Source organism: Gymnoscopelus braueri (assembly GCF_963280865.1).
Source record: "Gymnoscopelus braueri genome assembly, chromosome: 14".
NCBI lineage: Eukaryota > Metazoa > Chordata > Actinopteri > Myctophiformes > Myctophidae > Gymnoscopelus > Gymnoscopelus braueri.
The window spans coordinates 30574816-30590937 of record NC_137619.1 but is presented as its reverse complement, the minus strand read 5'-3'; the positions used below and the strand labels follow the sequence as shown (position 1 = coordinate 30590937).

Below are 16122 nucleotides of genomic sequence, written 5' to 3'. Positions count from 1 at the left end.
TAAACAACTAAATTCTATCCAAACGATATCTTATAAGTAAATTCCGTGCCTCAAAATAGAAGTTAGAGAGCTTTTTGAAGTAAAAAAATAGCGGAGAATTGGCCGCACAAGAAAAAGATGGCTGCCGTTCGTGTTTTGGGCTCACTCGAACTCGCCACCTGATTGGCCAACGTAAGCTGTCAATCACAGAACAATGAGCGACGACGCTGATAGGCTCGGCCGTTTGGCATACACAGCCAATATTGCAGAAAGGCGGATCAGGCCAGACTCACTCCAGGAATCAAATAGAAATGAGATTTCCGGAGGGAGGGTTTACCAGGCTAACATTACACAACAACAACATGGATTATGCAATTGCACGTCCTCTATGTGAGCACAAATCATGGCTTACCTGCCTCGCTTTAAGTCGCTTAAGTTTTGGGGCATTGAGAAAATGAATACTTCCCCCAGAGGTGGTGATATCATATGTTACTCAGAACAGTGTTTTTGGATCCATGAACTAAACTCTTTAGAACCTTTGCGTCTAAATCAGGAAGACAATTGTTCTCAATAGGGAGGGTTATAAATATGTTCCCATATTTCCCATGCTGAATCACTGGGAAGAAGACACTTTGCGTCAAGTCTTGTTGTTCGCACCTACTAAACTTCATTAAAACATTTAAGATGGTCTGTGTGGTCCAGTGGTTTCCTTTCTGTGGCCTCTGTTCCTTTTAACGTTATTATTTGCATAGATACAAATATACACAAACAAATGAAGCCAAAAGGATAAAACAAATCACTTATTATTACTTCCTCTTCTTTTAACTATAAAAAGCGCCCTGGACACTGATACAGTCAGTGCCATTTTGATTACACCTGTTATGCATGGGACAGTGGCTCAACAACAAAACTAAATAACAATGCAGGTGATACAACATACAATTTGTTATGTACTAAATGCACCTCCCAGAACTCATATAGGAAGTAACACATTCAGGAAGGCAGGCATGTTGTTGCCAGTACAGCACAGTGTGGACCAGCTGAAATTATACATGTAAGTATTATCGATGTGATGTGAGTGCAGTACCTATATCATCATCAGCTGTGTCTCTGACTACTTGGGCTCCCAGATGCCTATGGCTCATACTCAGTATGGTCACAAGCAACACCAGGGCCAGTGCGCTCATGCAAGGTGCCATGAGTGAACAGCGTAGCTTGGAGCAATTTTGTATACAGGGACCTTACTGTGGAACATCCTTCCAATTAGCATTAAAGGTTACATTTATTGAAGACATCCAACAGTTTATAAAAAATCACACCCTGTGTGAAGTGGGCGGTGTCTTGCTAGCTAATCACAATACTGAATGGAGTCAACCAATCATGTACAAAAGATAAATACATTTATTGAAACACTCTTTATGATGGACAAAACCATAACTTAAAAAAAACAATTACTTTGTTTTTTTTAAGTTATGGTTGCTTATATAGGGCTATGCACATGTGTCATGTGACACTGGCCAATCACAGTCCTGAATAGATTGTGATTGGCCAATCACAGCGCAGGATAATTGTACAAATTTCCAAATCTCACTTATAGGGGCGGTTTCACCGCCCAAAAATACTCGATTTGACGTCGTCATTGCCCACTTCTTGATGTGTCTAAATACAGCATTTTAACCAGGATCTATTCCGCCTATAACACTACTATAACGTTACTAAAGTAACTTTAGTTCTGACTCACCAGATATCTCTCGGAGGACACGCTGACAAGAATGAGGTCGTCTCCAACGCGCACCTTCTCACCCTCAGACCTCTGCTTGGATGCTGGGTGAACCGTCCACCAGCATGCCTCACCTGAACACATAAAACACACATATCTCACATTGTCTCAACTTTTCCATTGTGGCAGCAAATATATTGCAGGATTAAAAAAAATTAGGTAAGTAATTCAGTCAGAGACACTTAAGTCAAAGGATTTAGAACCATTTATTGCAACAAATAGTTATGCAGTTGTATTTGGCGTATTGGCTTATTCAGCATATTGGCATATTTGGTATTATGGCACAAACCAGACAGAAATAGGCTGCACACTGTGCACAGAATCTGTGTACAAATATTAACAGGTGGAGGTTGGACTAGTGTAGCGATCTGAGTAAACACAACAGTGGCTTGAATGATTAGCAGAGTGTGAGCTGTCAGTGTAGTGTAAGAAAGAAAGAACATGGCTAAGAGACAGAAAGTTGTAGAAAGGTATGAGTCTATGTATAGAGACGCTCCATAGAATAACGCTGAGAGATAATAATATGAATATATAATTGTATAAATTATATAAATACCTGCTTCATCCTCTTGTAGACCAACATCAAATGCTAGCTTATCGGTCGAAGATTCTGAAGACGACAAGCAGCTGAGATACTGGGGATGAAAAGAAAGGGAATTTCATAGAATAGAATGGAAACAGAAGACAGCGTGTTAATTCAACATTTCAAGTGCCCCATTGAATTCTCCTCACATAATTTGTGTGAACAAAGATTTGCTGTCTAAATACCCTAAGAAGGAGAGAAGACAGAACAAAAGATTCTGATCTATTATCCGTGCAGTAATATGAATATGATCCCTCACCATGCCACTGTATGAGTGTTGAAATAACACTGCCTGCCCATACAGGAGGGTGCGATGGCCACCTCCTTGTTCTGCCTGTAAAACACACGAAGTAGAATATAATACCTTACTATACATGCAGCATAAAATGTCAATCTTAATAATCACCTGAAATTATATATCAATGTTGTTCCAAAACAGTTCAAAGATGGACTACAATTCCGGCCTGGAATTTCACCATTTTAGGGACAAGACCACTTTGGTCTTTGAGAGCACAAAGACCAAATGCCAGGGCAACAAGGCCATCATCAAATCAAATAAGTCAACGGAAATAATTCACATACAGTAAGTATCAAGGTGGATTTTATTTTTAAGGCATAGTATACTGTACCCATCAGTGAAATAAATACAAAAGTAGTTTATTTAACTGAATTATTACAGTATTTGCAAATGACAAATACACAAACTCCCGATTCAAAAGAGAATACACGCTCAGCCCTGGACTGGTCACAGACACTGAACTGGTTTGAAGATGCGGATGGTGAGTCAGGGCGGGATGAAGCACACGCAAATTCTTGCGTGTGCTTCATCAAAATGCAACTTCTGCTGTTGACATTTTGTCTCCAACAGAAGTAGTTGCCATCGATTGCGTTTTCGTTTTTCAGTGAACCTCAAAATATTTTCCGGTATTCTTCCCCTGGGTGGATAGACTTTAAAACATTAAAACATTTCTAGTCAGCTACTTTTTTGACTATGTTTTTGTGAGTAGCATCTCAATTGCATCTAAATTGAGATGAACTGTTACTCATTGCTTGTCTGTGTACTTGCACTTGTCAGACAGACACACCCAACATATTTACGCAATGTGCCAAGTCCCCAGTGGTGGAATTTTTTTTTTTTTTATTACTTAAGGGATATTTCACATCATTGTATCATCTACTCAGGCTTTCGTGAGCACCCCGGACAGTATTTAAGTTGCTTGATTCAGTATTTAGATATTTTAATTCATTTTATCAGACACGCCCCCTTCCTATACCATTGTAACTTCAAACTCCATTTTAACCATGTTAAATTCATCGGAAACACCCGTCCTTGGTTCTGATTGATATTGTCCTTCTAATACGCAAGGAGACCGTGTTTTTTCAATTACTTTTTTCATTTATTTTTAATTAAAAAAAAATGTAATGAAAAAAGTTGAATACAACTTAAATAAAAATAAAAAACACGCCCCCCTCACGTATTAGGAGGGCAGGGTGAGTCACTAGCTATTTAGTTGGCAGCCATTTATCACCTATTTTGAGAATCTGACAGCACTTCCAATCGGTTAATTGACACCTCAATATTTTGTTTAGGTCCAAATGATTGCCTTGTATCTGTAGTGGAGTATGTGATTGATGGAGGGTTCATTTCAACTCAATTAATTACTTACTTGCATAACTTTGTGACTATTTCCTGAATCTGGATAACTCATCTCAGCTGTCTCTATTCTTTTTTATGTTTATTTTTTTTATAAAAAAAATCTCACATCCTATTGTCTATACCTAGTTGATATCATGTATATATTTGTGTTTGTTTCTTTATTTGTTTTGTTTTTTTGGACAAGAAAGTAAGAAAACGATAACAATGTGGGGGGGGGGGGGGGGGGGGTGGAGGGGGAGAAAATGTAAAAATCTAAATTGATAGAAGAAAAAAAAACGTCCACTTCAATTTCACATTTTCCACCGATACAATGGATGGAACACCAGATTAAGCCCTGGCAAAACACAATGTCCTTGCCAGTGAAGATATGCAACAAAAGGCATTGACAGATCAACACACATTGAAATATTACACAAAAGCACACTCAATTAATATAGAGCAAGAATCAGAGTAGAACAGAATCTCACTCCTGCAGCCTGGTACTTGGCCAATGTCTCCTGAAGGGCTCGGACAGAAAGACAGTGGGCCAGGACAAAGGCACACACCGACAGGTCTGGAGGAACATTCTGTAAAATTAAGTGAATAACATAGCAAAGTCAGAGATTTCAGAACATTGTGTACTTATTGTCCAATACCGCAAGTAACCACACAAAATGTATTCAAACTAAATGTTAAGTGTTTATCAAATACATGCCATGCATATTAATGTCTTGCATATAAAACTAAATTATTTAAATGTTTGTATTTAATATGCAATTATGCATGCCATAAATGAATGTTGGACAAACGATATAGTAGGAGATTTTCTTCTGATGACTTCACTTCTATTAACAAAAGAGTGCTTGATAGGTGAACAATAGATTTCATAAGGTAATATGCAGTGGTGCATTGGTCATGGGATGCGGTAACACGCCGTCCCACTAGTCTTTTGAGCAGGAGCACGCACATGCATCGATTAAAACAACCCTTAAGTTCACAGATCAACAAAGGCTGAGTGTCACACCAGGTGAATTAACATAGGAATGAGCCTAGATGCATATCAATTATCCATTGTGTGACCTGTAGTGTAGGTGTTGACGTGCACGTGACGTCTTTAAAATAGCGTCCCACCAGAGACAGATTCACCAAATCAACACTGGTAATATGTACTTAGAGATGGCTGATTAATTAGCTAATTGCAATTTGATCCTGGTTGTTGGTGATGTCTCGGCTCAATGTATCATTCTTAAAATCCTTATCTGGCTGACAGCACTTTCCTGCAAAATGAAATAGTGTCATTCATTTAGTGTCGGTTAAGGAGGATTTGGTTTTGATGTAAGCCTATTTTACCTTGCAATTGGAGGTGGGCTCAAGACAGCAAAGCCTGCAACCAAAGCCCTCCGCGGCAAGACACAGCTTCAGGTGCTCCTGCTGGGAGGTGAAGGTACTCTGCAAAACCACTTCATCCCCCTGACCCAGGAGAACACACAAAAACATAGCAGTTCAACACAAACTCACGTTTGGATAGGGGCTGTCTCATTTGTTCAAACGCCAATTCCTCTCTTTAAGATGGAAAAAGTGTTATTCTATTGATGAACCACCACATGAAACCTAGCGTCCCTATTCTGGGGCAAACATTTGGCGAAAACAGCAGATCTAAAAGCTCACAAGTCACAACATGTCGTATTGTGATTTGTGAGCTTGCAGATCTGCCATTTTTGGCGAAGAGATTTGGTGTAAATGGAAGAAAGAAGGGGGCCAAATATAAACTCCGGTGAGTTCGGTCAACTAAGTATATACTCACGCTGGGCAAGGCCTAGCTGGTTGAGTGTCTAAACGGAAGTACCGGAATTTGGCGGAAGTACCGCCCAAGGAAATGATGTTGACGTTTCACAAATCTGTTTACATTCTCTGTGAATGAAACGAGTGTTATGATTGGTCAAAAAAGATACGCCGGAAGTCCCGCCCCTATAGACACTCTCTGCATTAGGTCGTGACCAGGCTTCTCTCTTCGCAGATGAGTAAGGCTGGGAACGAGGCTTGTATATACTAAGGTTTAAGTGGTTAAAACAGTAGGCCAACCAACAACAAGAGGATTAAGACCAGGCACTTTTACCAGAACACTCAAACAGACCCGGATTTGGAATACATATCACATGTGACTTATAACAAGTTGCCAGTTTGTTATGAAATAGCTTGTGAACCACAACAAATAAATAGGAGAAATACAAAAGAAAAATGTAGGCTAATGCTAACCCAAAAAAGTAATGATTGAGTGCGTCCATTTTTTCCCAAGAGCGGAGTAAAAACTTTGAGGAGGACCAAGACCCCATTGACATCCAATGTGACACCTGGGCCCAGGTGTTCCAATGACACATAGGCTCAGCCCACAAAGGAGTCAGAGGGTCATCACAGTGTGGCACAGGGCCAACCCAATGTGACTGTAAATGCATACAGATCTGTGCTTGTTGTATGCACGCACGCACGCACGCACACACACACACACACACATAACTGGAAGGCTCACCCCAAAACATGCTCGCCCCCATTTTTGTCACGGCCCAGTGGTTCTTGTATTTGTTTTACTGAGGATGTTTAGGAATAAGGTTAGGTTTTGGCACCGTTTTACTGAGGTTACGTTTAGGAATAAGGTTAGGTTTAGGCATAGTTTACTGAGGTTAAGTAACCTAGTTTACTGAGGTTAAGTTTAGGAAAATACCGCCGGATTTGTCCCGGGCGACTGTTTTGGGGCGAGCATTTTGGCCAGTGTGGAGAGAAAACAGACACATCCATCTTCATGGTCCAACCAAGATCTACTAACACCTCAGTACCCGGGCTGCATGCTACCATATTGGAGTTATGGTGCAGCCTCTGACTCACCTTCCAATCCACTCTCCATATCAGTAGTACTCTGAGAACTGTCAGTCACACATGAGACAGTACAGTATTGGGTATCCAGGCAGGGAGCAGGTTGTCGGGGGCTCTATTTCAAGGTATATTTGCGCAGTGAGAGTGCAGTGAACTAGACCAAATCAATCACATATTGGAGAGCTGAGGTTGAGGGCGAGAAATACTTGACTGATCTTCCAATACAAGGTTGTTAAAAGTGTTGGATTTTAGACTGACATTAGGCTTCTAACACTGCATATACTGTAGGAATGTGGGTCGACCAAAATTACATGATAGTCTGCAACAGTGGTACAGTGGTTCTCAAACGTTTTTGGCTTAGGGCACCCTTGTAAATAACTTTTTCATCCACGGCACCCCTGGAATTACATTGTTACTTTATAGCCCTATTTATGTCATGTTAAGTTAAGTTACGTAAATATGTAAGTCTTTCTCCCTAAGATACAGTATGTCACAAGAGAATGTCATGAGAGAATATCAGTTTCTATTTAGGACAGATTGAAAATAACTTTATACTTGACATTTAACCACTTGAACCCCAGCATCCTTATTCTGGGGGGAACATTCACCAAAATTATCAGATCTACAAGCTCACAGCGCGTCTGTGAGCTTGTAGATCTGCAATTTTTGGCGAAGAGATTTGGCGTGGACTGAAAAAGAATGCACCAAGTACAGTGCAACTCAGGTCTGTTTTACAAAGTCAAATATTATCGGTGTATTCTGCGGCAGCCCTGGACTTGCATCACGGCACCTACTTTGAGAAACCCCGATCTACAACATGGTGGCAGTGCCGATTTAACTGTCGACACATTCCTGACTTACCCATACTTAGGGTAGGAGTTATGCCAATGTATACTTAGGCCTACTTGCTCAGGGTCCTCAGTCCTCACAAGTACAGTAATGACAACCTGTGTGTGTGTGTGTGTGTGTGTGTGTGTGTGTGTGTGTGCGTGTGTCAGTCTCAGCACCACTTTCCCTGTGACATGCTCTTATCAGGAGGTCAATGATAGCGAGCTGTGAGTGGAGGCCTCACAACAGTGTCCAGTGATGGGAGCCTCTATGATCTCGTGCATAGATGATAAGAGCTAAAAATAAAAGCGTATTCAAGCAAGAGCTTCCAGACTTTAACTGTTAGCTACTACACAAAATAATTTCAAGAGAAGGAAAGCCCAAAATACCTATTATTATGCCTATTTGTTAATTATTTTACAAAAGTCATGACTTTAATGCTCAGTCTGGCAACAACGTATAGTGAAGATGATGCCCCAGTCAGGTGACGACATGCACTTTATGCTTCTGAGAATTTCTTAAACCACAACATCAGTATTGTAGGGAAAGCTTTCGCTGAAAATAGCAGATCGACAAGCTCACAACGCGTCGCACTGTGAGCTTGTTGGCCATTTTCATCGAAAGCTTTCCCCAAAATAACAGAAAATACACTAGGATTGAGCCCTGAGGGACTCCGTTTACCCATATGGGGTTTAAGTGGTATTAAGTATTCTAAACCGTAGGCCTAATTGCATTCAATTTGTCAACCCACTCACCATGCGTAGAAACTGAATCTCATCTTCCCCGGCATCTCCTGCAGCATCAGTCATTTCAACCAACGAAGTGGAACTTGTCTTGGACAGAACAAGTGGCTGAGGAAAACACCATGACCACAACTGGACTATCAATCATGTGGTGGCGGGCTAGCTGCTGCTGTGGGCGGAGACTAACCAGATCACATGATTAAAGATCAAAGAATTAAAGGTAGGGTAAGTGATTTGCAATTATTCAAATAATTGCAAAATGGGTCTATGTTCTGATAGTGCTCGTTACTATAGAGTGTCCTGTCCATATAAGGAGTCTCCATGTCTCTCCAGCTCTTTATAAAACAGAAAATGTATTTTGTAGTTTTTTTTTTTTTGTAGTTCTTTTCATTTCCAATTTTATCCAACCAGGACAGAGAACTCAATCAGGATATAGATTAAACAAGTGAAATTGGAAGTGATGACACTAAGAAATGAGCAGACAAAATTGGAACTGGAACACTATACAAATTAAGCTTAAAAATGGGTACTTTCTCCTGATTGGCTGAGATTTTGACACCTACCGAAAAATGTATTTTCTGTTTATTAAAGAGCTGGAGAGACAGGGAGACATCTGTTACTGAACAAACACTCTATAGCAATGATTACTATCAGAATATAGTATTTTAACCTTTTAACAAAATACTTTTTGTTTTAACCAAAAAATATCACTTACCCTACCTTTAAAGTTGTGACATGCAGTGGTTGAAAAAGTACTACATTTTTTTACTTAAGTAAAAGTATCAATACTGCAATGTAGAAATACTGTTACACAAGTAACAAAATTTACTTGAGTAAAAGTACAATATTGGTATCAAAATGTACTTAAGTACCAAAAGTAGAAAGTACTCATTATGCAATGTCCCAAGTTTTCAAAAAACATGTTTTGATTGAATACTTTATTAACAGTTTGCAGGGAAAAAAAACACAGGAAAGTGCAGTTCAATACAAGGTCAGCTAAGGATTTAAAACCCAAGAAAGCCTATGGCTTGTTTCCGGTAGTGGAGTAGAAGTAAAAGTATTGAAAATACTCCAGTAAAAATACCTCAAATTGTACTTAAGTACAGTACTTGAGTAAATGTACTTAGTTACTTTACACCATTGATTCTCTGCCTGTCTGTTCTGAGATATGGCCAGTTATGTGGTTACACGTCTCCATTCCGACACCGTTTATGGAACCCCAAATGCGTGGCGTTCCGCATAGAAGCATATTACTGTTCCTAATATATGCACACGACATGAAATCAGCTTGTGACTGCAATTTGTTCCCGTTCGTGGATGACTCTGCTTTCTTGGTCTCGGACAAGGACAAATTGCAGGTCGAAAAAACCCTTAGCTCTTGTAACCTGGTGTGGCAAGGAATTTACTTTTAGATAATGATGCCTAGCTAGTGGCTACGCCATCTTGAAGACGTTATCTCAAGGAAAATTAATGAGTTTGATACTTTTATAAATTGGGTTCCCCAAAACAGTTTCGAACAATGAGACTGAGGTGTGAGTTTCCCCCCAAACACAGATTTCCAAACACAGATTTATTTAAAGCAGAACAGGATAAAACACTACATACATACACCAATGTAATGCAAAAGTATTTATTAACTTCCTAATTAAAATCACATAATGCAATAACCCTTAAACAAAGTACAGCCACAATACAATGCAGCACAACAGTTACTAAAACCCAAACACCGCTACATAGACCTTGTAGAATCAATTGAAAACCTCATAGCCCGGTTGCTTAAGACCAGATTTTTGAAAAAGGGGGACACGGCTGACAAAAGCGCCAATTTTTTTTTACGTGTTCTCCATCACCATAAGTTTCATTTTGGACGGGGAGCCACACCATCAAGATGGCAGAAGGCGGCCATCTTGGATTACAAAGATGGCCACCATGCAATATCTATAAAAGCCAATATCTCGGCTTCCAAGCCACTTAGAAGGTCAATCTTGGTGTCAAAATATACATTTTCTGGGACAAGGAATGCAATAAAACTATAGGGAATATCAGTAAGTGACTAATTCAGCCAATATTAGATAATTTGGTAAATTCTGGCAATATATGTACACAATTATGCATGCTTCGTCTAGATTATGCACAACATCTCAGTGTGTGTGTGTGTGTGTGTGTGTGTGTGTGTGTGTGTGTGTGTGTGTTTATTAAACTTTGACAGATCTGACTCTTGTTATTTCCTATTTTTCCTATCTATTTTGTAGTATCGTTTCTATTGTTTCCTGTCTGCCTAGTTACTGTTTACCTGCCTTGTCTCTCCTCCCTGTGATTATTAGTTATCTCCACCTGTGTCCTGTTAGTCCCTAGGGTGTGGGTGTGTCTGGATCTGGTTCCTACCAGTGTGACCACCTGCATTCACTCACCTGCAATCATGCCTACAGTACTTAAGCCTCAGTCTCTCTCCAGTCTCTTGCCAGATTGCCTTGTGTTTACCCAAGCTCTCAAGCATTGTTCAAAATAAAAAAAATTGTCTTAACTGATCTCTGTTCTGTTTTCTATACTACGTTTTTGCCCAGCCCTTGCCGGTACCACTGCCTTCTCTGACTGCCCCTTTGGTTTTCGACCCCTTGCCTTACACAGTTTAGATTTTTGCCTGCCCCTTGCCAATCTCGTCTCTTGCACACAATGGATTGGGCTTTGTAGATCTCCAAAAGAGTTGATGTGGTCTGGGATACTTACATCACCAGCAGCATAAAAGAGTCAACAAGGGAGAAGCGAGGCAAAGGGATACGACGGAAGGTGGCTGGTCAGAACAAGCTGCCGGGGAATTGGCCAGATTTCCTACGTGATCCTATAAACAAGCAGGAACTCTTTACCTTTCTCTCTGGGAAGATTGCATCCACCACCTGGCCAGAGGGCAAGCTGGTCTTCATCACATCTGGCATCACAGTGGTCGGCACAGACACCAGCCACTCCATGCTGCCATGTAACCACGAAGAGGCCGACACCAGGATATTGATTCACCTGCTTGATGCCCTGGAACATGGCTGTTCTACCTGCTTGATACGCACTGTGGATATTGTCGTTATCCTCATCGGCAAGTTCCATGCCCTGCTCACCAAGTATCCAGCTGCAGACATCTGGGTTGCTTTTGGCACTGGCAAGAACTACACCTATGTTCATATAAACACCATCTGCCATGCTCTGGGCAAAGACAAGTCCACAGCACTTCCCATCTTCCACTGTTACACAGGCTGTGACACAACATCAGCATTCTGCGGGAAAGGAAAGAAGTCAGCATGGGTGGCATGGAAGTCCTACCCTGAGGTCACCCAGGCCTTCAACTACATGGCAGAAAATCCATACACTTCAGTGACCATAGATGCCCAACACTTTCAGCTTCTTGAGCGTTTCACAGTCATCATGTATGATAAGACAAGTGATTTGGAATCTGTCAATGAAGCACGGCGAGAGTTGTTCTGCCAGAAGAACAAAACGATGGAACACATTCCACTAACGCAAGATTCACTGTTGCAGCACGTGAAGCGAGTTGCCTACCAGTCTGGGATCTGGTCCACGTCTGAACTGGCCCAGCAGCCGACACCCAGTCCAGAAGGATGGGGATGGACATTGGATGACAACAACCAGGTCTGGCTTCCTGTGTGGAGCATTCTACCGATGGCGTCAAAAGCCTGCAATGAACTGGTCAAGTGCGGTTGTAAACGTGGTTGTGGTGCAAGGTGCTCATGCAAGAAGGCACACTGGAATTGCACAGAGCTTTGCAGTTGTCAATGTGACAGATAATTTGAATGTCAATTCACTTCATGCACCATTTTCTGTGTCTGACTGCTAACCGAGTTGAAAATTATGTAAATATGTTGCTAGAATGACCATATTTATTTGATCGTGGCACAAATAAACATCTAGTGGAATTCTCAATAGCTTTATTGCATTCCTTGTCCCAGAAAATGTATATTTTGACACCAAGATTGACCTTCTAAGTGGCTTTGAAGCCGAGATATTGGCACTTATAGATATTACATGGTGGCCATCTTTGAAATCCAAGATGGCCGCCTTCTGCCATCTTGATGACGTGGCTCCCCGTCCAAAATGAAACTTATGGTGATGGAGAGCATGTAGAAAAAAATTGGTGCTTTTGTCAGCCGTGTCCCCCTTTTTTTGTTAACAGCCCTGACTATCAGTGAATCCAGAGTCAGAGGGCCTATGGGCGACAACCTTTAACAGGGGGGACTAAGCTTAACAGCTAAAGCTAGTACTCACTCTATCCCCACCTAAGCCTAGAACCACAGAACATACAGAAATAATAAAAGAGCGTCACCGTGAAAAGTGTGCATGTAGTCACATCAATAACACAAACCTGTAGGACTGTGTACTAGTGAGACCCATTGTGAACCCCCCAGCTGCACCACTTGGCTCCCTTGGACTCTGGTTACACAGGACTGGGGGGGGGGGACACAAACAAAAGACAAGCATTAATAATCAAAATATGAAATAGCTCAATGAACAATAAAATCAATGCATGAACTCAAGCTAAACAAAAAACAAAGCAGCAGTGGCGATCTAAAGGAGGGGATATAAAATAAATAAACATTTAGTACACCAAACACAAAGTAGGCCTATAGAACAAGTTGTTTGTTTGCGTACCTTCTGTTGTCACAATATCCTTAAATATATATATAAACATGATTAAAACGAAACGCATTACTCACCCTGGCACCAGCAGAAGTGCAAGACCCACAGCCTGTCAGCCACTAACCACCAAGAAGCCAATAGACCCCTTAACAGACGACGTCACACTGATAAGAACCAGTATGCGTGCAACCAGTATGCGCGCACATTATGAAACCCATTCTGACTTCAGGTCTCGCTAGGACGCGCATCACTAGCCAACACACAAGAGGGGGTTGGGGTGCCCCAAAACAACAGGTGCCCCAAAACAACAGGTTGAGAATTGATTGCATGAAACAATCGCCTGTGCAGTCTCAATGTTGGTAAACAAATAATTGGTCTATTGCTAATGTTTGGTAGACTGCAGGACATTTAAATAATAACACTGATTGAAAACCAGGAAGTGGACAGTGCAGCTGTCCCTACGGTGGCCCCTGAGGCTCAGCTCTGTACACTCAGTCAGAACTCGGTAAAATCTGCACATGGCTCGCTGATAACAAACTAAACTGAATCCATTCTCTTTGGGTCTAAAATAAACCTCTGCGAGGCCGATGGCTTCACTGTAAAAGTGGGTGAGAATGTTATCACAAGAAAAGAGGAAATTACCTACCTGGGTTGTATTTTAGAGGCAAATCTTTCCAGTGAAAAAAAGTCAACCAAAGAACAAGACTAGTGGTCAGTAGGAATACATTGAGGACTCTAGCTGGACTATGTATGCTCCTCATGGTACCATAGCACCACAAAGGCCTTAAAAACAAGGCTCCTCCAGACATCCCAAAACAAACTGGTCAGGCTACTACTTGGCATCACACCTACAACTCATTTAACACCTGCTCATTTTGCTAGGGTGGGATGGCTCAGGGTAGAGGATAGAGTACAGTAACTTGCAATGGGCCTGGTCTACAATATATATACTACACTTCAACCACAAAGACACCCATGTATGTACCTGTCAAAACTACTTCAAAAGACGTCCACAAACACAACACCAGAGGGAGCTCCACAAATCACGTTCAACCCAGATTTGGCTCAAACAAGGGGTTAAATGCGTTCTACTGCTATGCCAAAATGTGGAATGCCCGACCAACAGTCATAAAAAAGTGTGAATCCTTTCTCTCCTTCAAAACCGCACTTCAAGCCTATTTTTTTGTTTAAAGGTTTAAAGTGCTCATGTGGCCTATAAAGTGCTCATGTGGCCTATAGTCGCAACACTGGCATGCACGCATGGTAGCCTAACTTGTATCAGATAAAAATAGACATATTTCAATTAATCATGAATCATGAGTTTATTGGGTGATTTTGTTACTTTCAAGTACAAAGTTTACTGAAATCATCATCAGCACCAGCAACTTGTTTCAAACATTTAATATCAGGATAACCATGACAGGGTGATCTTTCTCTGTCTCTCTGTCTGATGTGATGTATACCAAAGCACAACATAACATTTTCTATGGTTACTGTGGTACATTGGGGCAAATAGTATTAACAATCTGTAGCATCTGAGGCAAATATGGATCATATATAAACAGTTCGACTATGCTTTATTTGTTGCATTCAAACCATTGACTGTCACCTTCCATAACATTATAGATGTCTTTAATGGTTCATAGACTGGCATTGTATGAGAAAATATTCAAAACACTTTTGTTAATGATTTGCCCAAATGTGTGATACATTAATGCTTTGTACTAAAATGTAGCAGGAGCTGGTCACCTGCACGGAACAGTCTGACACCATATTCACTTATTTTCAAAACGTTGCATGTGTGACATTACACAATATGTAAATGTCTTGAGTATTACTGTCACCAAACACACAGAAAGCCAACACATACACAGGGAAATCCTCAGTATCCTAAATATGGACTCATAATGGTCAATTTTTCACACTCCAGAGTTGAACTAACACTGAGGATTTTACTGTGTAGCCTGACCAGCATTATAATAATTATGGATATCAATGAATATTTATAATATTGGGAACATGTCGTGAAAAATTTCTTGGCTAATGAACTGTCTGCAATTCAAAGACCTTTAATATCCTGTATTCCCAAACAAAGGCACCGAATGGAAGTGTGGGGAAAAAACACATTCAGAGTCTTATTCCCCTGCTGTATATGAGGATTTCAAAATGATGTAGCCTATTTGTTTCTAAGGTACATTTTGCACTATAGCTTCTCTTGAAATACAGTTACACAAATGTATGTGATTACTGTACCACACTAGAAAAGATCAAATGTGATGTAAAATAATGCTGTAAATACACACAGTACGTGTGTATTTTTGGGACCATGTCATTCATGGAGAAAAGGAGGTATGGACCAAGACACCACAATGCACATAAGTGCAGACATACTACTGCCTAGTCTAGAGAGACAAACAAAACAGGAATCTAATGGCTATGGCCACAAGCATATTTTATGAAACATTTATGTGACACTCCTCCCCTCTTCATATAATTTCTTGATTTAATTTAAAAATAGAGGGGCAGGACACACACATGTGGTACAGGTAGGTTGGAGGGGTCAACATGTGAGGGATAGTCTGGAAGTGGGTGTTAGAGGTCGCTTTCTCCATAGAGGGCAGTGGAGAAGGCGGTGTAGTCTAGCGCCCCCGGTGGTGCTCCAGCGCAAGGAGGCATCCTCATGATGCAGTACTCCGCCTGGTCTGGGGGAAGCTCTCTCCTCAACTCCTCCACCAGGATGTAGGGCTGTGGTGATAAGGAACATGACAGGAACACTGTTTTGAAAATATCAGATTTTCTAGCGGTAACGGTCAAAATGTAGCACTGTGAGGGCAGTAGTGACACAAATCCCAAAATGGAAGTAAACTACATTGGCCGCTCTACTCTGAACAGGTCTTCCATAAACCATCTCAATACTACAAGGGCTGATCAAAATGTTCTTAGATTAGCATTAATTACGTACATACAGTACATTATTATCTGCTGTCCTGTTCAAAGTAATCAGATGCAATCAATCAATCTTTATTTCAGACTCTAATAGGTCCATATAAAAGACAATACAGGG

General features: G+C 40.9%; 2 protein-coding genes across 2 annotated transcripts in view; both read right to left on the bottom strand.

Moving 5' to 3' along the window:
• Window positions 1-8453, bottom strand: part of LOC308100590 (ryanodine receptor 2-like) — a gene marked incomplete at its 3' end in the record, with an annotated part of 113856 nt that extends 105403 nt beyond the window's left edge. The window contains exons 1-6 of the mRNA XM_080449658.1: window positions 8430-8453; window positions 5329-5448; window positions 4467-4565; window positions 2602-2676; window positions 2316-2394; window positions 1721-1833 (exon numbers count right to left, since the gene is read on the bottom strand). Of these exons, the coding sequence (XP_080305784.1) occupies window positions 1721-1833; window positions 2316-2394; window positions 2602-2676; window positions 4467-4565; window positions 5329-5448; window positions 8430-8432 (489 nt within the window). The 5' untranslated portion in view covers window positions 8433-8453. The remainder of the gene's footprint in view (window positions 1-1720; window positions 1834-2315; window positions 2395-2601; window positions 2677-4466; window positions 4566-5328; window positions 5449-8429) is intronic.
• Window positions 8454-14578: 6125 nt separating this feature from the next.
• Window positions 14579-16122, bottom strand: part of actn2b (actinin, alpha 2b) — a 34974-nt gene continuing 33430 nt past the window's right edge. The window contains exon 21 of the mRNA XM_080450208.1: window positions 14579-15803. Within this exon, the coding sequence (XP_080306334.1) occupies window positions 15651-15803 (153 nt within the window). The 3' untranslated portion in view covers window positions 14579-15650. The remainder of the gene's footprint in view (window positions 15804-16122) is intronic.